Here is a 24,218-nt window from a genome sequence, read left to right on the forward strand (position 1 = left end):
AATCATCTCAAGATAACCTCAAGATAACCTGACCCCCTACTTGTTGCATTTCTCCAGTTGGAGACCTCACCTCTGACTGTTTGTCTTCTGGTCTTCAGGTATATTCCTTTACTCAGTTTAGTGTCAGCCCAATTACCCCCCAGCGTGTTGCTCCGTCTCCTACACCAGCCTATCATGAGGAACAGTATCAATTATATGTTTTTTGAATCCGTAGGAAAATGCCATCTACCCAGCCTTCTTTTCCTGTCACATTTGTGTAACCTTGTCATAGGTCTCGATCACGGTGGTCAGGCAACGACCTTCCCCCTCCCCCCCCCCTCCCCCCTCCCCCGCCTCTAGATCCTATCCAGATGCTCCACAGTTCTCAGCTTGATCACATTACAATGCTGTGATGATGTTGTTACAACGTTGTGATGATGTTGTTACAACGTTGTGAAGATGTTGTTACAACGTTGTGATGATGTTGTTACAACGTTGTGATGATGTTGTTACAACGTTGTGATGATGTTGTTACAACGTTGTGATGATGTTGTTACAACGTTGAGATGGTGTTGTTACAACGTTGTGACGCTGCTGTTACAACGTTGCGATGATGTTGTTACAACGTTGTGGTCATGTTGTTTCAACGTTGTGATGATGGTGGCACAACGCTGTGATGATGATGTTACAACGTTGTGATGATGTTGTTACAACGTTGTGATGATGTTGTTACAACGTTGTGATGATGTTGTTACAACGTTGTGGTCATGTTGTTTCAACGTTGTGATGATGTTGTTACAACGTTGTGATGATGTTGTTACAACGTTGTGGTCATGTTGTTTCAACGTTGTGATGATGTTGTTACAACGTTGTGATGATGTTGTTACAACGTTGTGATGATGTTGTTACAACGTTGCGATGATGTTGTTACAACGTTGTGGTCATGTTGTTTCAACATTGTGATGATGTTGTTAGGCCATTGTGGTCATGTAGTTTCAACGTTGTGACGATGCTGTTACAACGTTGTGATGATGTTGTTACAACGTTGTGATGATGTTGTTACAACGTTGTGACGATGCTGTTACAACGTTGTGATGATGTTGTTTCAACGTTGTGATGATGTTGTTACAACGATGTGATGATGTTGTTACAACGTTGCGATGATGTTGTTACAACGTTGTGATGATGTTGTTACAACGTTGTGATGATGGTGGTACAACGCTGTGATGTTGTTGTGATTCCGTTGTGGCTTTATGGCGATGTTATTATACTGTCGTAATTAGGTTGTTTTAACTTTTTTCTTTCCTCCCTCTCTTCCTTCCTTCCTTCCTTCCTCCCTTCCTTCCTTCCTTCCTTCCTTCCTTCCTTCCTTCCTTCCTTCCTTCCTTCCTTCCTTCCTTCCTTCCTTCCTTCCTTCCTTCCTTCCTCCCTTCCTTCCTTCCTTCCTTCCTCCCTTCCTTCCACCCTTCCTTCCTTCCTTCCTTCCTTCCTTCCTTCCTTCCTTCCTTCCTTCCTTCCTTCCTTCCTTCCTTCCTCCCTTCCTTCCTTCCTTCCTTCCTCCCTTCCTTCCACCCTTCCTTCCTTCCTTCCTTCCTTCCTTCCTTCCTTCCTTCCTTCCTTCCTTCCTTCCTTCCTTCCTTCCTTCCTTCCTTCCTTCCACCCAGCCAACCACTCTCCCGCATCCCGAGGTCACGAGCCGAAAAGTTGTGTCATTTAAAGCAAATAAAAACGTGGTGGCTGAGGGAGGGGGCCAATCCCGGGGCTTTAGCGGGGATCAGGCCGGGGGATCAGACCCGGGGCCGGGGGATGTACCCGAGCAGCAGGGGGGCTGCTGCTACCCCTTCCCCCCCTTTGTGGGTTACAGGGGGGGGGCCTGGGTGGTGGTGGAGAGAGGGGGGAAAGCACACATTTCCAAGTCTGATGAGTTCCTCCTCCTTCCTTTCACCCCATCCCCCACTCTTCCCCCACCACCCCCTCAAGCCTTCAGCTCTTTCCCCTCTTCCCCCTACCTCCCCCCCCCCCCCCCCGCCCACGAAGTTAAGGTGGTGTTACCCTCTTTTTGCTCTCAATATTTCATGGCGGATTCTTTCTGAAGAGACGTGGAACTGCCCGAAGCAGGATCAAGATCTCCTTCAGGTAAGTCCTCTCTCCCTGTGGCCCAGGACTCCTGCCTCGGGGGTCACCTGATTTATATCGTCACCAAGATGTTGATGATCGTGGTGGGAGGGGGGCTGGGTTGGAGGGGGGCTGGGTGGGACGGGGATGGGTGGGAGGGGGGGATGGGTGGGAGGGGGGCGGGGTGGTAGGGAGGCGGGGTGGGAGGGGGGCTGAGTGGGAGGGTGGCAGCCTTTGAGAGAGGAAAAGAGATGGGATGGGAGCACGAAGAGAAGAAAACAGAGAAAAAGGAAGTATAGGGAGAGAGAGAGAGAGGGGAAGTAGGGAGGCAAATGGGAAGGAGGGAATAATGAAGTGTGGGATGGAAGAAATAGAACTACAAGAAGATAAACAACGGAGAAGGAGAAGGAAGCATGCAAGTAATAACTGAGAGGACTTAGAGAGGAAAAGAAACATCGGGAGAGATAGAAGAACAGGAACGGGAGAGAGAGTAAAAAAAAGACATAGGCATATTGCCCCCCCCCCCAAAAAAAAAAAAAAAAAAAAAGTTAGAAAACTCCAATAGCAATCACAATGAGCAATATGAGATCGCGAGGACAAATCCCTCACAGGAAGACGCATTGCATATCATCACACATAGGGTACTTTGCATCAGCGTCCATACAATATATATATATATATATATATATATATATATATATATATATATATATATATATATATATATAATATATACATATTAGACTTAACACAGTACAAAACCAGCCAATGGTTGCATCTCAGGGGCCCTTGAGAAAAAAAAAGAGAGCTTTGAAAAGATAGATAGAGAGAGAGAGAGAGAAAGAGAGAAAGACAGACAGAGAGCAGAAAAGAAGAACTAGTGAACAACTATAAGAAAGAAAAAAGGAATTCATATGAAATATATAAAAAAAAAATATGAAAATGACACTTTAACTAAGGGGAAAAATAGACTTATACACAGCCACTTAAGAAGGACAGTGGCGGTAAATGACCCAGATCCTCAGTCAAGAAAAGAGAGAAAGTGAGTAAAACAATGACGCAGATGATGTGTGTACTGAAGGAAGGTTTCTGTGAAGCACTTCCAAGGGAGTCAAACCTATAATGGAACTGGTGGAACAGTAGAACTGGTGGAACAGTAGAACTGGTGGAACAGTGGAACTGGTGGTACAGTACTACTAGTGGAACACAGCTTACCATATAAAGAAGACTAAGGGTAATAGATGAGGAGAGGAGACATGTGGCAGAATATTGCTAGATAATACAAAGGCTGTGGATCTAGATTAGTGTGAATAATATTTTGTGACCGGTGTTCGAGTCTCCCATGACCCCAAGTGAATGAAACCTCCCAAAGATAATGAAAGAAACAGCTGGGGGGTCCTGAGCCTCCCCTTTTGTGTTGGGCTTCATCTTGTTACACACGAGAGATTGCCATTGATATGGAATACATGATATGTTGTTTCTAACAGAAATGAAGTAGATAGAAACCATGGAACTACAGAACCATGCCATTAACAACCGCGCCTTACAAGGTGCTGGGGAGGCTCTCAAGGAAACGACTCTTGTAACATTTAAGAGAGTGTTTAATCTTACAGCACCAGCGTGGCGTTAATGGAGATAGATCATGTCTTGACGTATCACTTGAAATTTTAACATTAAATGGCAATGATTAAACAGGATAGAGAAGTGTGGGTTGGCTGTTTATTCCTTCACCGTCAGAGAGCGCTTGACACGATCCCTATACAAGCATGAGAACCAGGAGGGCATATGGGACAAGGGCCGGGATGGGTGAGAGGCTGTACCCCTGGTAGGTAACAGAAGGCCATGGTGAGAGAACTCGCAGTACTGAAAGGTACAGGAGGTGTGTCTTAGATACTGGAACACGCTATTTTTTTTTTTAGAAAGTCGTCGTCCCTTCACTTTCTAGTGTGGGGTTTGGTCAACATATTTCAGCCACGTTATTGTGACTCCTCGTCAGCATTGTTTGTTTTTAGACGTTCATCAACGATCTCACACGGGAGATATAGTGTGATGTTTATCTATGTTTGTGGATGATGGTTGAACAGATGGATACTTGACGTTAACCCAGAGAAATGCAAAGTAATGAAGAGGCGGTGAGGGGTAGAGAAGCCCCCCCCCCCCCCGTCCCCCAGAGACCGTGCAGGGATTCTAGTCCGGAGGGCAGGTGAGGAGGTAGGAAGGAAGGAGGTGAAGGGGAATATAGGGTAGAGAGAGAGAGAGAGAGAGGGGGGGGTAGAGGGGGGGAGTGCATGAGAATCAAGCCGGCAGGAGCAAGAGGGCAATAAGCCTTGATCCCACTGAGTCGCCGGCCACGCCTGATCCTTAAGGATTTCCACACTTATCAATATGCTCAATTTATGCCTTCCTTTATCATGTGGCGGCATTACCGGGCATCTTACGCACCCCCAACCCACCCCACCCCCACCCCTCTCTCTCCCCCTCCATCACCCCCCACCCACCCCTCCTACGACCTCAAGCGGCTCATTTTTCACCCCGCCTCATCTCTACGATTGATGACTCAGTAGTCAGTGGCGCTGGAAAACTCACAATATCGGAGGACTTTGTTTGGCGCTCCTGAAGACTTTAAATCCCCCCTCCCCCCTCCTTCCCCCTCCCTCCCTCTCATCCCCCTCTTTGCCTTCCTCTCTCTCACCCACCTCCCGAACTTCCCCTTCCACTTCCCCCCTCTCTATTCCCTTTCCTCGTAGCAACATTCTCTACTCCTTTCAATATGTTTGTGACTGGTGGGGGAAGCAGGTAATGGTAGGGGAGATTGGTGTTGAATTGCAGGGAAGGGGGGTAAGGGGGGGTTGTGGGGTGGGGAGGGGATGTTACGGCGACTTGCTTGCATTGAAGGGGAACTGTACGTGATTTAAGGGGATAATGAACGTAATTGATGGTGAACTGGATGTGGTTTGATGGGAACTTTAATGTAATTGAAGGGGGAATAAAGTCTGTGATTGTAGGGGGGAACTCTATACGTATTTGAAGAGAATTTATATATGATTGAAGGGGGGATTGTATGTGATTGGGAAGGGTAGATGTACAACAGAACTTATCTACTCATAAAGCACACGTGGTTGCAACTGTATGATCAATGCTGCATTTGATAGATGCGACTGAAGTGGTAGAGTTTGAAAGTAGACGAAAGTGGTTGAGTTGAAAATGGACGGAAGTGGTAGAATCGATAGTAGAACGGACTGGTTGTCTTGAAAGTAGATGGACTTTTTTATCTATTTCCCTATCACATCTACTTTTAAAATTATGAACGGAGTTCGCTTCTGAAACCTACTTTAGTTCATTCCATTTTCTATAACACACATACACACACAGACCTGTCTCCTGCAGCCCATATCAGGAGGATAACATCAGCGGCATATGCCAGGCTGGCCAACATACGAACGGCATTCAGAAACTTGTGTAAAGAATCATTCAGAACCTTGTATACCACATATATCAGACCAATCCTGGAGTATGCGGCTCCAGCATGGAGTCCATATCTAGTCAAGGATAAGACTAAACTGGAAAAGGTTCAAAGGTTTGCCACCAGAATAGTAACCGAGCTGAGAGGTATGAGCTACGAGGAGAGACTACGGGAATTAAACCTCACTTCGTTGGAAGACAGAAGAGTTAGGGGGGACATGATCACCACATTCAAGATCCTCAAGGGAATCGACAGGGTTGATAAAGACAGGCTGTTTAACACAAGGGGAACACGCACTAGGGGACACAGGTGGAAACTGAGTGCCCAAATGAGCCACAGAGATATTAGAAAGAACTTTTTTAGTGTCAGAGTGGTTGGCAAATGGAATGCATTAGGAAGTGATATGGTGGAGGCTGACTCCATACACAGTTTCAAGTGTAGATATGATAGAGCCCAATAGGCTCAGGAACCTGCACACCTGTTGATTGACAGTTGAGAGGCGGGACCAAAGAGCCAGAGCTCAACCCCCGCAAGCACAACTAGGTGAGTACAACTAGGTGAGTACACACACACACACACACACACACACACACACACACACACAAACATCCCCCCCCCCCCCACACACACACAAACACCCCCCCCCCCCCCACACACACACATACACAATGGGGGCCGGTGGTTGAGCGGACAGCACGCTGGACGCGTGATCCTGTGGTCCCGGGTTCGATCCCGGGCTCCGGCGAAAAACAGTGGGCAGAGTTTCTTTTACCCTAATGCGCCTGTTACCTAGCAGTAAATAGGTATCTGGGAGTTTATGCGCCTGTTACCTAGCAGTAAATAGGTACCTGGGAGTTAGTCAGCTGTCACGGGCTGCTTCCTGGTGTGTGTGTGTGGTGTGGGGGGAAAAAATAGTAGTAACAGTTGATTGACAGTTGAGAGCCGGGCCGAAAGAGCAGAGGTCAACCCCCGCAAGCACAACTAGTGAACACAACTAGGTGAATACACACACACACACACACACACACACACACAGAGTGTTACTGGGTGCTGTGGTGCGCCTGGGAGCACCGCGCATCTCCCCAATGTCTTATACAGAAGCTCAGTGCTGCAAACTTGGTCGTGACTTGTGTCGCTATTACACACGATTTTCTATCCTCCGTGCGGCGTGTCCCCGCTACACCACAAGCACTGGGGATAAATGCCACCAAGAGCCATATTAAACTCGGTGATAACGCTGCTAAAATAGAATTATTGAGCACTTTCTGTGATAATTAGATGGGAACAGTAAGCTCTGTGTGCCAGGGAGGGGGAGCTAGGGCCGGTAGCGGGGGAGTGAGGGTGGCTCTCCTGGGTGTGAGGGGGGAAGATAGGGGGGGGTAGCAGGCGCTGGAATGGGGATGTGACGGTGGTGGGGGGGGGCGTGGAGGGAGGGTCAAGTATATACACACAGGAGAGAGGCCACCTCGCCGAACAAGTGATCGTCTCCCGTTCCAGCGAGGAACGACGCTCGGCCAGACTGACTGACTGCGGTAGTTCCCTCCGCTGCTGCGGGCCAGTGTGGCCGCCGCCGCCGCGAGCAGCTCTTAGTCTTCTTTCCCGAGGGAATCAACGCGGGGCTTCCCACACCTCGTACCGCTGGGACCGTTTTATTAGGAACTTGGCGGGCACTCTCGCCACGACGCGATTTTGATGATTTATTTCCCCGTTGGAGTGTCGCTTTGCCTGGGGGACTTTTGGCTGTGTCGCTACGCGTGGAACTTTCGCGGTGTCGCTATGCCTGGAAACTTTGGTAGTGTAGCAATACTTAGAGTTCCGGCTGTGTCGCCAGGACAGGACCTCGGAGTGTCACCAAGCCCGGAACTTTGGCTCATTTGGCACGATACCTGGAAATTCGTCCGAATGTTTCCATGCCAGAAACTTTGATTGACTGCTATCGCTGCTATCTCTGTCTATTCGTTCAGCTCATTTCCAGTGTCCTGCAGTATCTTGAGACGCTGACAACTCTATACGGCGGCCTGCGCCTCTCCGTCCCTCTCGCTGGACACACGCGACTGCAAAACTGTCACTAAAGCTTACCGTGTGTCATGTCTTGGGGCCTCAGACCATACTTTTTTGTGTTTTAAGGGAGTACACTCACACACATGTTTACGGGGCCAGGAGCTGTTGCTCAACCCTGCAAGGAGCTCTGGGTAAGTACACACGCATTATATATATATATATATATATATATATATATATATATATATATATATATATATATATATATATATATATATATATATATATATATATATATATATATATATATATATATATATATATAAATTTATTAGTTACCATAAAATGTGCCTATTAGAGCTTTAAAACAAGTTTATAGTGACAATATCAACATATTAAAGCACTAATACAATCTTACAAATATGAGCTCTTAAAGCCTTAATACAAGCTTACAATGACTGAATATCAGACTATTAAAACACTAATACAAGCTTATAATGACTGCACATGAGCCTCCTAAAGCAGTTTACGTGTATTGGAAAGTGAACCAACGATTGACAGGCGTTCTAAAGTCCCTTTTCTATGGCAATATTGCAGAGAATGTACAGGAATGTAAGTTAAAGGCTAAGCTTACTCAAGAGCTTAAGGCTAAGCTCACGCCAAATCTGAAGGCCAAGCTTACGCAAAAACAAATACACGATCACGCTGAAACCCGGAATTGATAACTGAGAACCTTTACATCATCAATAACGTCTCTCAGCGAATGTCAGAAACCAAAGGATCTTTAATTCGGCGTTTTCTGTGGAGTCCAGCTAGAAAATAGACTCGTTCATTCAGCGGTTTGTGTTATTAGACACCAAAATATCTCTGACAAAACGCTCTCTGTTGTTTGTACTTAGAAACCAAAGTGTCTTTCATTCAGTCATTCGGAATTTTCTGTTGTAATTAGAAAACAAAAGTGCAAAAGGTTGAAAAAACAAATAATGTCTGCACTGCTGTTGAATCGAAACCCACAGGAGTCGTCCTCATCACAATCAAACCCACAGGAGTCGTCCTCATCACACTCAAACCCACAGGAGTCGTCCTCATCACAATCAAACCCACAGGAGTCGTCCTCGTCACAATCAAACCCACAGGAGTCGTCCTCGTCACAATCAAACCCACAGGAGTCGTCCTCGTCACAATCAAACCCACAGGAGTCGTCCTCATCACAATCAAACCCACAGGAGTCGTCCTCATCACAATCAGAGACGCATGATAGTTTAGTTTAGTTCATTTATCATGCACCCCATACCCATCTTGTGGGCGGTAGTGGAAGGGGTTACAGAGCCACATAATGGGCTCAGGGACTGAACCCCACAATTCATTTAGCTAAGCAAGTTACAGTCTTGATGAGCCAGTTACAAAATTCAGTATAAGTCGTCACATCAACAATTGTGGTTCGAGATCGACCACAAGTACAGTTTCTAAATTACATGACAGCAAACTATCTTTATGTTGATGCTCGTTACAGCGACGGCTTCGCTGTATGGTATGCTGGGTCGGCGTTCGATCCCCGATAGTCCAAAGTGGCTGAGCCCCGATCTTTCTCTCTCTGTCGTGCTATCCGCGCTGTTCGTTTGACCTCACGTCCCAGTGCTTATACTCTGTCATCATACCCCAAGCTCTTAGTCTGTCTCATATTCCTTTCAAGTGCCATGGTCATATTCTGGATTAATTAGCACTTTCTTGCCCAAGTCTCCTGTAATTTTCCAGCTTACTGCAGTCACTCGCAAGCAAATACAGAACCGATACAGGTAGAGGGTGCCATTACAGGAACAAATACATAGATACAGACATATATATATACCGGGCCAGGTAGAAGGCTGGTCCACAGACAATATCGGTCTAGGTACAGAGGCGATACCGGTCCGCGGGTGTAAGGTGAGTAGACAGACAGTACCGGTGGAAGTACAAGGCAGGTAGAGAGATAGTACCGGGCCAGGTACGGGGACAGTACCGGGCCAGGTACGGGGACAGTAGCGGGCCACGTACGGTGACAGTACCGTGCCAGGTACGGGGACAGTACCGTGCCAGGTACGGAGACAGTACCGTGCCAAGTACGGAGACAGTACCGGGCCAGGTACGGAGACAGTACCGGGCCAGGTACGGGGACAGTACCGTGCCAGGTGCGGAGACAGTACCGTACCAGGTACGGGAACAGTACCGTGCCAGGTACGGGAACAGTACCGTGCCAGGTACGGGAACAGTACCGTGCCAGGTACGGAGACAATACCGGGCCAGGTACGGGGACAGTACCGTGCCAGGTACGAAGACAGTACCGTGCCAGGTACGGAGACAGTACCGGGCCAGGTACGGAGACAGTACCGGGCCAGGTACGGAGACAGTACCGTACCAGGTACGGGGACAGTACCGGGCCAGGTACGGAGACAGTACCGGGCCAGGTACGAAGACAGTACCGTGCCAGGTACGGAGACAGTACCGGGCCAGGTACGGGAACAGTACCGTGCCAGGTACGGAGACAGTACCGGGCCAGGTACGGAGACAGTACCGTGCCAGGTACGGGGACAGTACCGTGCCAGGTACGGAGACAGTACCGGGCCAGGTACGGGAACAGTACCGTGCCAGGTACGGAGACAGTACCGGGCCAGGTACGGAGACAGTACCGGGCCAGGTACGGGGACAGTACCGTGCCAGGTACGGAGACAATACTGGGCCAGGTACGGAGACAGTACCGGGCCAGGTACGGGAACAGTACCGTGCCAGGTACGGAGACAATACTGGGCCAGGTACGGAGACAGTACCGGGCCAGGTACGGGAACAGTACCGTGCCAGGTACGGAGACAGTACCGGGCCAGGTACGGAGACAGTACCGGGCCAGGTACGGGAACAGTACCGTGCCAGGTACGGAGACAGTACCGTGCCAGGTACGGAGACAGTACCGGGCCAGGTACGGAGACAGTACCGGGCCAGGTACGGAGACAGTACCGGGACAGGTACGGAGACAGTACCGGGCCAGGTACGGGAACAGTACCGTGCCAGGTACGGAGACAGTACCGTGCCAGGTACGGAGACAGTACCGGGCCAGGTACGAAGACAGTACCGTGCCAGGTACGGAGACAGTACCGTGCCAGGTACGGAGACAGTACCGGGCCAGGTACGAAGACAGTACCGTGCCAGGTACGAAGACAGTACCGGGCCAGGTACGGAGACAGTACCGGGCCAGGTACGGAGACAGTACCGGGCCAGGTACGGGAACAGTACCGTGACAGGTACGGAGACAGTACCGGGCCAGGTACGGGAACAGTACCGTGCCAGGTACGGAGACAGTACCGTGCCAGGTACGGAGACAGTACCGGGCCAGGTACGGAGACAGTACCGGGCCAGGTACACCAGTGGTAAAAGAACAAAATACCCATCCAGGAATTAATTTTAAGGCATAAGCATTATTTCTTATCAACACTTCCACATAATTCCAGAAAAAATTAATTGTTCAGGTAAAATATTAGTTCATCGAGCCAGTCCACTCAGGCAATTTTTGTTCAGTATTTCCCTACAATACCATGACTTCCCTTAGGCCTATATAGAGTATATCCTGAGGTAATATTGATCCCCCGTTGCTAGGGTCAGCAATAGGCCGGGTTGCCAGGTCTTCCTAGGCCTATAGGCCTGTGATTTAATTTCCTTCCCCGGGAGGCAATCCACGACAGCTGTTAAACTCCCGGGTACCTATTTTGTTGCTAGGTGAACAGCGGCATCAGGTGGAAGGAAACGTATCCAAATGTACTTTCTGTCCTGCCCGGGGATTATATATTTACCGCGGGTTCGACTCTCGGTTTTGAGTCGAGCACGTCGAACACTGCGCTATAGGATCGCATGCCAGAAGCAACTCGCGTTGAAATTACACACCAGAAACAGGATTGAACGAGCTTTTACGCAACCACTGACGAAACCTGTACATCTTTAATGAATTACAGCGGCTTTGTTTACATTTATGTCAATTAAACAATTTTACGTGCCTGTAGAATCGAGCTATTAGCTCTTGGACCCCGCCTTTCTAACCGGTCCATTTTTCCTCTATTATATCTACTACACATATTTCTCTCTAACACACACACACACACAGGAAGCAGCCCGTAACAGCTGACTAATTCCCAGGTACCTATTTACTGCTAGGTGAACAAGAGCCTCAGGGTGAAAGAAACTCTTCTCATTTGATTCTGACTCGGCCGGGAATCGAATTCGGGCCACACATGGAATCGAACACACACATTCACACAGTGTGTGTGTGTGTGTGTACTCACCTAGTTGTGTTTGCGGGGGTTGAGCTCTGGCTCTTTGGTCCCGCCTCTCAACCGTCAATCAACTGATGTACAGATTCCTGAGCCTACTGGGCTCTATCATATCTACATTTGAAACTGTGTATGGAGTCAGCCTCCACCACATCACTTCCTAGTGCATTCCATTTACTAACTACTCTGACACTGAAAAAGTTATTTCTAATGTCTCTGTGGCTCATTTGGGTACTCAGCTTCCACCTGTGTCCCCTTGTTCGCGTCCCTCCAGTGTTGAATAGTTCATCCTTGTTTACCCTGTCGATTCCCCTGAGGATTTTGTAGGTTGTGATCATGTCCCCCTTTACTCTTCTGTCTTCCAGTGTCGTAAGGTGCATTTCCCGCAGCCTTTCCTCATAACTCATGCCTCTAAGTTCTGGGACTAGTCTAGTAGCATACCTTTGGACTTTTTCCAGCTTCGTCTTGTGTGTGTGTGTGTGTGTGTTGTAATTGCGAGTGATACTTTACTTCTAACCGTTGTTCGTGTATCATTATTGAATTAAAATTGTTTGGGAGTGCTGTGACTAACAGCTTGAACTGCTCCCTTCCTTTTCAGGGAGGGTGGGTGGGTTGCATACTCCTGAATTAGTCTCGCGTACGTGATATGTTCAATGCTCTGAATCCTGCCGCAGTAAAGCTCCTCAAAGCTGTCTGGGTCTCACCAGCGTTGCATACATCCCAGGCGAACTGCGCCTCTGAGAATAAGACTTCTGTCTTCCCAAAGATCTCCATCTTTAATTGATTCTAAGATTGAGGGATCTTCACGTGTGCTGGTTTTTAATGCTTATATTTTGTGCTTGTGTGGTGTTTGGGACTGTGGGGGGTGTATGTGATTGTGTGTGGTTCATGATTGTGTGTTGTTTGTGAGTGTGTGCTGTTTGTGATGGCAGATTCTTTGTAATTGTGTATGGTTTGTGTTTTGTTTGCGATTGTTTGCACGTTTATTACATGTGATTGTATGCTGTTTCTGATTGGGTGTTATTTGTGATTTATTTTTTGGGGATTGTGCTGTTATGATTGTAAGTTGTTTGTAATTGTATGCTGCGTGTGACTGCTGTTTGTGATTATGTTTTTGGTAAGTGTGTGCTGTTTGTAATTGTGTCTTGATTGTATTTTCTTTATGACTGTAAACTGCTTGAGAGTGTGAGTCACATACACGAACCTGAACACTTGCGCGGAGCTTCTACCTCTTGGGATTTTTCCAAGTAACTTTTCAAGCATTCAGTAATTGGCTTTTGTTGATATGAAATCCCGGAGCCCCAAGTCTCGTTTTGGCCCTGGCCGCGTGTTCCATTATTTGCCAACGAGCGTGAAAGCTATAGTATATACGTATGTATGTATGTATATGTATATAAGAATAATCACAAAATATCGTGATTCGGTTATGCATACGTATCAGCTATGAAAAGGATACGAAACGAGGACATAAGAGTTTTTGATTATGTACCCAACTACACCTGACTATACAATGTTGTTTTAGATTTTGCTACTCTGAACGAAATGTCAATGTAGCACGAGCTATAGTGAGCTCGTAAAGATTGTGAGTGTTGTTTGACTAGACAAAGATTCATAAGCTAGAGTATCGAACAGTGAAGGTGAGATGATTCAGGGGATATTAACTATGTTAATATTCAGTGGATATTAATTGGGGTATTCCCTCCTTCATGGAATATACTGCACATCCACTTATTGTTGACATAATTTTATTACCTATCACAAATCTTATTAATTATAGAGTTGTCTATAATTAGTTATAGTTGAGTTAATTATAGAGTACATTAATAATATCTAATTCACTACTTTTTATAAAGTAAGATTCAGTAAAATTTCTTTTAGTATGTGATTTACACTCGAGAATGCTGCATGAATTAGTCCAGTCAGTTGAATGATTACAATCTCTTAAATGAACAAATAATGCATTGGACCCTTGACTTGTTCTTATTCTATATTTCTGTTCTTTTATATAACTACCTGTGGAAATTTTAATGAGGATTTTTTTTTTATAAACACTCATAAGCTTGTAAACATCTTGACCAGAGAATCAAATAACATAAATTTAGTATAAGAACAGGTTAAGAGTCCAAAAGTAATGAATTAGACAATATTAATGCAAGTCCAGGATTATATATAAATTAGACAACTTTATAATTGGTATGATTTGTGATAGGAATTAAATTATGCCAACAATAAGTAATAAAATTATATCAGCAATATCTCCTTAATCATCTCACCTTCATTGTTCGATATTTTAGCTTCTGGATATAAATACCCAACTATATATATATATATATATATATATATATATATATATATATATATATATATATATATATATATATATATATATATATATATATATATATATGTGTGTGTGTGTGTGTGTGTGTAGTGTGTGTGTGTGTGTGTGTAGTGTGTGTGTGTGTGTGTGTGTAGGGCGGGTCTCGGATTGGCAAACTATACCAGTTATCCAGTTATAGAGCTGGTGAGTTAGTGATGGCCTGTAGGTCTTCCGTTTTTTTCTTAGTCTGAGTCTCGCTGTGAGTTGAAATGATTGTGTTGTCACTGGAGTTGGGTGATGTGGCCTCGTGAGATCTTGTACGGAGTATGGTAAGTGCCGCGACGATGGAGCTCTTACTGAGATTTCCTTGTCTGAGGAGTCCGTGGCGTAGTCTGTTGTTGGTAGTTTTGGTCTCATCCTGAGGTTAAGGTTGGCTCTGGAGTCGATGAGTTGTGGTAGAAGCTGGTTTGGTCACGTCGGTGGTGGTGGTGGTGGTCGCAGAGAGCACGTCTGCGAGCGCCTCTGCTGAGATGGTGATGGTGGTAGTTTTTGGGGCTGGATTGGAGAATGCTGCAGTTTGTGCAGCCCGGGTCTTTAGTGGAAGCTGATGTCTGAGTTAAGGTCGACCTTGTGGAAGTTCCCTGTGTGATAGTGGGAGGTAGTGAGACTTGCGTCAGTGGTTGTGATGGGGTCCAGGCCATTGGCTAGGTACAGCACATTCAGTTCCCTGACGGTACTCACCTAATTGTGCTTGCGAGGGTTGAGCTCTGGCTCTTTTTATCCCGCCTCTCAACCGTCAATCAACAGGTAGTGGTTGGTGGTTGTCTGGTCTGGCAAGTCTCTCCGCTAGTCGTATAAGAGCGGGGATAATGCCGCCGATTACAAAGTGATTGATTGATTGATAAAGATTAAGCCACCCAAGAGGTGGCACGGGCATGAATAGCCCGTAAGTGGTACAATTTTTTTTTTTTTTTTCTCAGTATTCTGAGGTTGCATTTAACCATGAAGCTGTTATCGCGGGGGAGGATACTGCTTCACAGTCTTTATGAGCAGCAGCTGGACACCCTCATAAAGATTACAAAGTTTCTTGCTGCTTCATATATACCCGAGGATGAGGTGAAGGTGAAGCGCCTCACTTGCAGGTTCGTCGTATATTGTCACGCTCCTGTCTGCATGATGGCTGGGGCAGTGTGCTGTATGCTCCGTCGTGGTCTGCATGATGGCTGGGGCAGTGTGCTGTATGCTCCGTCGTGGTCTGCAAGATGGCTGGGACAGTGTGCTGTATGCTCCGTCGTGGTCTGCATGATGGCTGGGGCAGTGTGCTGTATGCTCCGTCGTGGTCTGCAAGATGGCAAAGGGAAATTTGTTGCTAGTTGGCAATTGATACATGGCTTGGTTTGCTTGATGTATAGTGCCTCGCCCATGTCCAGTCTTCTGTTGTCGCTGTATCTGGCGATTATTTTGGTGCTGTTTGTGAGTATATCTCTGGTGATGGTCTGGTTATGTATAGAAACCATATATTCTTTAATAGGTCCTTGCTGTTTGTGCATTGTTAGGCGTCTTGATAGAGATGTTGCTGTCTTGCCTATGTATTGAACTCGTTGGCGCTGACAGTTCCCAAGTAGCCATGTAAGCATGTCAAACACCTAAACGTGCTTTTGAGGTGCTAACATAAGAATTAAAGACATTGCAGAGGACCTATTGGACCAAACGAGTCAGCTCCTATTGGTCCATACGAGGCAGCTCCTATTGGCCCATACGTGACAGCTCCTATTGGTCCATACGAGGCAGCTCCTATTGGTCCATACAAGGCAGCTCGTATTTATATTCGCCCGAATAATTATTATATATCAATAACACCTCGACGTCAGTTTTGTGATGCAGTTACCAAAACAGTTGCAGGTTGGCTATCGATCTCCTGGAGCCAAGCATCTGTGACCTCATCACCTCGCTGAGGGAACAACAATACAAACAGATCAATATTGACCAGACCACACACTAGAAGTTGAAGGGACGACGACGTTTCGGTCCGTCCTGGACCATTCTCAAGTCGAAACGTCGTCGTCCCTTCAACTTCTAGTGTGTGGTCTGGTCAACATACTTCAGCCACGTTATTGTGACTCATCACCTACAAATAGATCAATACATCTGTGCTATGCAATTCCTGCGTATAGCAAAATCTGATTTGAAATTCATACACAAATTTACAATATATATATATACAAAATAAATTTACTAAAATGGAGCACTAACGAGTGACAATGTTAATGTGGAATAATTTTACATACAGTGATTGAGAACATTAAAGATTATTTGGGAATCGCTTGATTTAATTCAAGCAAAACTTGTGCTGTAGCTTACATGGAAGTTCTGTATTATGTGTTGAGCCACGCCCACAAGTGTTGCACCACGCCCACAAGTGTTGCACCACGCCCACAAGTGTTGAGCCACGCCCACAAGTGTTGCACCACGCCCACAAGTGTTGCACCACGCTCACAAGTGTTGCACCACGCCCACAAGTGTTGAGCCACGCCCACAAGTGTTAAACGACGCTCAAAAGTGTTGAAGCACGCCCACAAGTGTTGCACAACGCCCACAAGTGTTGCACCACGCCCTCAAGTGTTGTGCCACGCCCACAAGTGTTGTGCCACGCCCACAACTGTTGATCCACGCCCACAAGTGTTGCATCACGCCCACAAGTGTTGCACAACGCCCACAACTGTTGATCCACGCCCACAAGTGTTGCACCACGCCCACAAGTGTTGCACCACGCCCTCAAGTGTTGTGCCACGCCCACAAGTGTTGTGCCACGCCCACAACTGTTGATCCACGCCCACAAGTGTTGCATCACGCCCACAAGTGTTGCACAACGCCCACAAGTGTTGCACCACGCCCTCAAGTGTTGCACCACGCCCACAAGTGTTGAGCCACGCCCACGAGTGTTGCACCACGCCCACAAGTGTTGTACCACACCCACAAGTGTTGAGCCACGCCCACAAGTATTGCACCACGCCTACAAGTGTTGCACCACGCCCACAAGTCTTACACCACTCCCACAAGTGTTTAGCCACGCCCACAAGTGTTGCACCACGCCCACAATTGTTACACCACGCCCACAAGTGTTGCACCACGCCCACAAGTGTTTCACCACGCCCACAAGTGTTGCACCACGCCCACAATTGTTACACCACGCCCACAAGTGTTGCTCCACGCCCACAAGTGTTGCACCACGCCCACAAGTGTTGCACCACGCCCACAAGTGTTGCACCACGTCCACAAGTGTTGAGCCACTTCCACAAGTGTTGAGCCATGCCCACAAGTGTTGAGCCACGCCCACAAGTGTTACACCACGCCCACAAGTGTTGAGCCACGCCCACAAGTGTTGAGCCACGCCCACAAGTGTTGCACCACGCCCACAAGTGTTGAGCCACGCCCACAAGTGTTGCACCACGCCCACAATTGTTGCACCACGCCCACAAGTGTTGCACCACGCCCACAAGTGTTGCACCACGCCCACAAGTGTTGAGCCACGCCCACAAGTGTTGCACCACGCCCACAAGTGTTGAGCCACGCCCACAAGTGTTGAGCCACGCCCACAAGTGTTGAGCCATGCCCACAAGTGTTGCACCACGCCCACAAGTGTTGAGCCACGCCCACAAGTGTTGAGCCACGCCCACAAGTGTTGCACCACGCCCACAAGTGTTGAGCCACGCCCACAAGTGTTGCACCACGCCCACAAGTGTTGAGACACGCCCACAAGTGTTGAGCCACGCCCACAAGTGTTGCACCACGCCCACAAGTGTTGAGCCACGCCCACAAGTGTTGCACCACGCCCACAAGAGTTGAGCCACGCCCACAAGTGTTGAGCCACGCCCACAAGTGTTGCACCACGCCCACAAGCGTTGAGCCACGCCCACAAGTGTTGCACCACGCCCACAATTGTTACACCACGCCCACAAGTGTTGCACCACGCCCACAAGTGTTGCACCACGCCCACAAGTGTTGAGCCACGCCCACAAGTGTTGCACCACGCCCACAAGTGTTGAGCCACGCCCACAAGTGTTGAGCCACGCCCACAAGTGTTGAGCCACGCCCACAAGTGTTGCACCACGCCCACAAGTGTTGAGCCACACCCACAAGTGTTGAGCCACGCCCACAAGCGTTGCACCACGCCCACAAGTGTTGAGCCACGCCCACAAGTGTTGCACCACGCCCACAAGTGTTGAGCCACGCCCACAAGTGTTGCACCAAGCCCACAAGTGTTGCGCCACGCCCACAAGTGTTGCACCACGCCCATAAGTGTTGCACCACGCCCATAAGTGTTGCACCACGCCCACAAGTGTTGCACCACGCCCAAAACCCCCTTTGTTCCACGCTCTAAACTACCAGTGTTCCACGCGCTAAACTACCAGTGTTCCACGCTCTAAACTACCAGTGTTCCACGCCCTAAACTACCAGTGTTCCACGCGCTAAACTACCATTGTTCCACGCCCTAAACTACCAGTATTCCACGCCCTAAACTACCAGTGTTCCACGCCCTAAACTACCATTGTTCCACGCCCTAAACTACCAGTATTCCACGCCCTAAACTACCAGTGTTCCACGCCCTAAACTACCAGTGTTCCACGCTCTAAACTACCAGTGTTCCACGCTCTAAACTACCAGTGTTCCACGCCCTAAACTACCAGTGTTCCACGCCCTAAACTACCAGTATTCCACGCCCTAAACTACCAGTGTTCCACGCCCTAAACTACCAGTGTTCCACGCGCTAAACTACCAGTGTTCCACGCCCTAAACTACCATTGTTCCACGCTCTAAACTACCAGTGTTCCACGCCCTAAACTACCAGTGTTCCACACCCTAAACTACCAGTGTTCCACGCTCTAAACTACCAGTGTTCCACACCCTAAACTACCAGTGTTCCACGCCCTAAACTACCATTGTTCCACGCTCTAAACTACCAGTGTTCCACGCCCTAAACTACCAGTGTTCCACACCCTAAACTACCAGTGTTCCACGCCCTAAACTACCAGTGTTCCACGCCCTAAACTACCAGTGTTCAACGCTCTAAACTACCAGTGTTCCACGCTTTAAACTACCAGTGTTCCACGCCCTAAACTACCAGTGTTCCACGCTCTAAACTACCATTGTTCCACGCCCTAAACTACCAGTATTCCACGCCCTAAACTACCAGTGTTCCACGCTCTAAACTACCAGTGTTCCACGCCCTAAACTACCATTGTTCCACGCCCTAAACTACCATTGTTCCACGCCCTAAACTACCAGTGTTCCACGCCCTAAACTACCAGTGTTCCACGCCCTAAACTACCAGTGTTCCACGCCCTAAACTACCACTGTTCCACGCGCTAAACTACCAGTGTTCCACGCCCTAAACTACCAGTGTTCCACGCGCTAAACTACCAGTGTTCCACGCTCTAAACTACCAGTGTTCCACGCTCTAAACTACCAGTGTTCCACGCTTTAAACTACCAGTGTTCCACGCCCTAAACTACCAGTGTTCCACGCCCTAAACTACCAGTGTTCCACGCCCTAAACTACCAGGGAACCACGTGGACAAGCAGATTACCACGCCCTGAACTACCAGTAATGAAACAGAGAACGCAACTCTCTTGTGATTGGCTGTTTCTTTCCTAGTATTGATCGCCATTGGTGCTTGTGCCAGTGGGCGTGGGGTCTCGGCTTTCTTGCGATTGGTCGAGGCATTTCTAGTATTGATCACCAATGGTGCTCGTGTCAGTGGGCGTGGTCTCGCTTCGGTGAAACGCTGCGGTAATTGGCTAATCCTCCCCGCCGTGAGGGTTCGGCTTGTAAGTTGTGACCAAATCGTCTGGTGATTGGTGGATATTGGTGTGAGTGTAACGGGTGACTCCTAAACAAGTGTTGTGATTGGCGTATTTCCTTGCAGGTGCGATTCATTAAATCGCGATTGGTCAGCGTTCGGTAGCCGTGGATTTTGAATCACACTCGTCTGTGATTGGTAGATACGACTATGGGCAGGACGAATGGGCAGGCTTGATCTGTGGGCGTGGCTGCTGTTCCACGCTGACTGATTGGCTATCTACGGGTTGTGGGCGTGGGTGTAGCCCCACGCTGACTGACTGGCTATCTACGGGTTGTGGGCGTGGTGTATTTGGTGTAGTGGCGTCTCCGTGGGCGGTGTGGGCGCAGGTGGGCGTCAGGATGCCGGTGTGGGCCGCCTCCACTGAGTATCTTCACTTTGCTAACTCGGGTAATTAAAAATATTAATAGTGAGTTAATAAGGTAAATGACATAAAATTAAGCGATTGAGTGTGTCGAATTTGATTGATTATCATGCACGTGTCAGTTATAATAATAATTGGCTGAGAAGTGTCAGTCATTATGATGATTGATGGCCAAGCTACCTACCACGACCAGTTCTACCACACCTGACCGTCCAGGCTACCTACCACGACCAGTTCTACCACACCTGACCGTCCAGGCTACCTACCACGACCAGTTCTACCACCTCTGACCGTCCAGGCTACCTACCACGACCAGTTCTACCACCTCTGACCGTCCAGGCTACCTACCACGACCAGTACTACCACCTCTGACCGTCCAGGCTACCTACCACGACCAGTACTACCACCTCTGACCGTCCAGGCTACCTACCACGACTAGTACTACCACACCTCTGACCGTCCAGGCTACCTACCACGACCAGTTCTACCACCTCTGACCGTCCAGGCTACCTACCACGACTAGTACTACTACACCTGACCGTCCAGGCTACCTACCACGACCAGTTCTACCACCTCTGACCGTCCAGGCTACCTACCACGACTAGTACTACCACACCTCTGACCGTCCAGGCTACCTACCACGACCAGTACTACCACCTCTGACCGTCCAGGCTACCTACCACGACCAGTTACTACCACACCTGACCGTCCATGGCTACCTACCACGACCAGTACTACCACACCTGACCGTCCAGGCTACCTACCACGACCAGTTCTACCATACCTGACCGTCCAGGCTACCTACCACGACCAGTACTACCACCCCTGACCGTCCAGGCTACCTACCACGACCAGTACTACCATCCCCTGACCGTCCAGGCTACCTACCACGACCAGTTCTACCACACCTGACCGTCCAGGCTACCTACCACGACCAGTACGACTACCCCTCACCAACCAGACTACCTACCACGACCAGTACGACCACACCCGACCAACCAGACTACCTACCACGACCACTACTACCACCCCTCACCGTCCAGGCTACCTACCACGACCAGTACGACCACCCCCGACCAACCAGACTACCTACCACGACCACTACTACCACCCCTGACCGTCCAGGACTACCTACCACAAGTAGAAGCGTATACCGATTCATATTACCTCAAACATCAACATATCAGTGGTTCTTAAGATTGGTGGTATTAATAGGCAATAATATTCGAATGTGTCCAATGTTTTAGTTGAATTGCTTTTTATGTATTGTAAAATAGTCAACTCCCTATTTGAAACCTATTTTGAATGTATGATGAATAATTGATTGAGGTTCTTTTTATTATGATTGATGGTAATGGAGTTCCATGCTTGTTATAAATGCCTTGGTCGTGTGCTTATATTTTCTTCCCCACCAGGTGTTGATTTTCTCCCCCACCAGTGTTGATTTTCTTCCCCACCAGTGTTGATTTTCTCCCCCACCAGTGTTGATTTTCTCCCCCACCAGTGTTGATTTTCTTCCCCACCAGTGTTGATTTTCTCCCCCACCAGTGTTGATTTTCTTCCCCACCAGTGTTGATTTTCTTCCCCACCAGTGTTGATTTTATTCCCACCAGTGTTGATTTTCTCCCCACCAGTGTTGATTTTCTCCCCACCAGTGTTGATTTTCTCCCCCACCAGTGTTGATTTTCTTCCCCACCAGTGTTGATTTTCTCCCCACCAGTGTTGATATTCTCCCCACCAGTGTTGATATTCTCCCCACCATCGCTGATATTCTCACCAACACTTAAAATTTCCCACCAATACTGACAATTCCCCCACCAATACTGACAATTTCCCCGCCAATACTGACAATTCCCCCACCAATACTGACAATTTCCCCGCCAATACTGACAATTCCCCCACCAATACTGTCAATTTCCCCGCCAATACTGACAATTCCCCCCCACCATTTCAGTGGACCCGTATGAGCTCCTGGGCCCCCGCTCATCCCGCCTGGCCGCTCAGGGCTCAGGCCAGATCCAGCTGTGGCAGTTCCTGCTGGAGCTGCTCTCCGACCCCGCCAACGCCTCCGTCATCACCTGGGAAGGCACAGCAGGAGAGTTCAAGATCCTCGACCCTGACGAGGTGGCTCGCCGCTGGGGGGAGCGCAAGTCCAAACCCAACATGAACTACGACAAGCTCTCCCGCGCCCTCAGGTGGGTTCTGAGGGACTTATTATGTCCAGTACACGTCGTCGCAATGTTGCAGCAATGTTACCATCCATAGGCACCGCAACGTTGCTGCAATGTTACTGTGGCCACAACATTGTAACAACGTTAATCCCCCACAGTGGTCACAACGTTGTAGCAACGTTAACACCCCCCCCCCATAGTGGCCACAACGTTGCAGCAACGTTATTATGTTTAATAGCTTCACATTTAATTTTATTATAATTAACTTTGTGGCGAAGTTGGGTGGTTGTTGGGGAGAGAGTAGGTAAATATGTATGGAAGCTGAAAAAACCATGTATAGAAGTTGAGAAAAACATGTATGGAAGTGGAGGAAACTATGTATGGAAGTGGAGGAAACCATGTATGGAAGTGGAGGAAACCATGTATGGAAGTGGAGGAAACTATGTATGGAAGTGGAGGAAACTATGTATGGAAGCAGAAGAAACAATGCATGGAAGTGGAGGAAACCATGTATGGAAGTGGAGGAAACTATGTATGGAAGCAGAAGAAACTATGTATGGAAGTGGAGGAAACTATGTATGGAAGCAGAAGAAACCATGTATGGAAGTGGAGGAAACCATGTATGGAAGTGGAGGAAACTATGTATGGAAGCAGAAGAAACCATGTATGGAAGTGGAGGAAACTATGTATGGAAGCAGAAGAAACCATGTATGGAAGTGGAGGAAACTATGTATGGAAGCAGAAGAAACTATGTATGGAAGTGGAGGAAACCATGTATGGAAGTGGAGGAAACTATGTATGGAAGCAGAAGAAACCATGTATGGAAGTGGAGGAAACTATGTATGGAAGCAGAAGAAACCATGTATGGAAGTGGAGGAAACTATGTATGGAAGCAGAAGAAACTATGTATGGAAGTGGAGGAAACCATGTATGGAAGTGGAGGAAACTATGTATGGAAGCAGAAGAAACCATGTATGGAAGTGGAGGAAACTATGTATGGAAGCAGAAGAAACCATGTATGGAAGTGGAGGAAACTATGTATGGAAGCAGAAGAAACCATGTATGGAAGTGGAGGAAACTATGTATGGAAGCAGAAGAAACTATGTATGGAAGTGGAGGAAACCATGTATGGAAGTGGAGGAAACTATGTATGGAAGCAGAAGAAACCATGTATGGAAGTGGAGGAAACTATGTATGGAAGCAGAAGAAACCATGTATGGAAGTGGAGGAAACCATGTATGGAAGCAGAAGAAACTATGTATGGAAGTGGAGGAAACCATGTATGGAAGTGGAGGAAACTATGTATGGAAGCAGAAGAAACCATGTATGGAAGTGGAGGAAACTATGTATGGAAGCAGAAGGAAGTACACTTAAAAGGTAAAGAAACTACGATTGAAAGCTGAAGAAACTAGGAATGGCAATAAACAACAATTTTTACGCCCTTTTGATTACTTGCAAATGGGAAGCAAGTCTAATAAACAAATCAATAATATCGAGTACAATAAATATCACATATATACACGGGCAAGACTCCCGGCCACTGCTACAGACAAGCCCAACCGCTTGGGCTGGACCGTAGAGCTACGGTCTCGCTTCATGCAGGTCACCGTTCAATCCCCGACCCACCCAATAGTGGGTTATCTTGAGGTTATC

The 24,218-nt window shown here is 47.8% G+C and overlaps 1 protein-coding gene across 5 annotated transcripts in view; it reads left to right on the plus strand.

Moving 5' to 3' along the window:
* Positions 1 to 24,218, plus strand: part of LOC123758843 (uncharacterized) — a 199,907-nt gene that overhangs the window by 168,850 nt on the left and 6,839 nt on the right. For all 5 annotated transcript variants that reach the window (XR_011229325.1, XR_011229327.1, XR_011229326.1 and 2 more), the window contains one exon: positions 22,349 to 22,589. Coding sequence is in view for 2 of the 5 variants with exons in the window: in XM_069328842.1 (XP_069184943.1) it covers positions 22,349 to 22,589 (241 nt within the window). In the remaining 3 variants the exon portion in view is untranslated. The remainder of the gene's footprint in view (positions 1 to 22,348; positions 22,590 to 24,218) is intronic.

Source organism: Procambarus clarkii, chromosome 22 (assembly GCF_040958095.1).
Source record: "Procambarus clarkii isolate CNS0578487 chromosome 22, FALCON_Pclarkii_2.0, whole genome shotgun sequence".
In the NCBI taxonomy this organism is placed as follows: domain Eukaryota; kingdom Metazoa; phylum Arthropoda; class Malacostraca; order Decapoda; family Cambaridae; genus Procambarus; species Procambarus clarkii.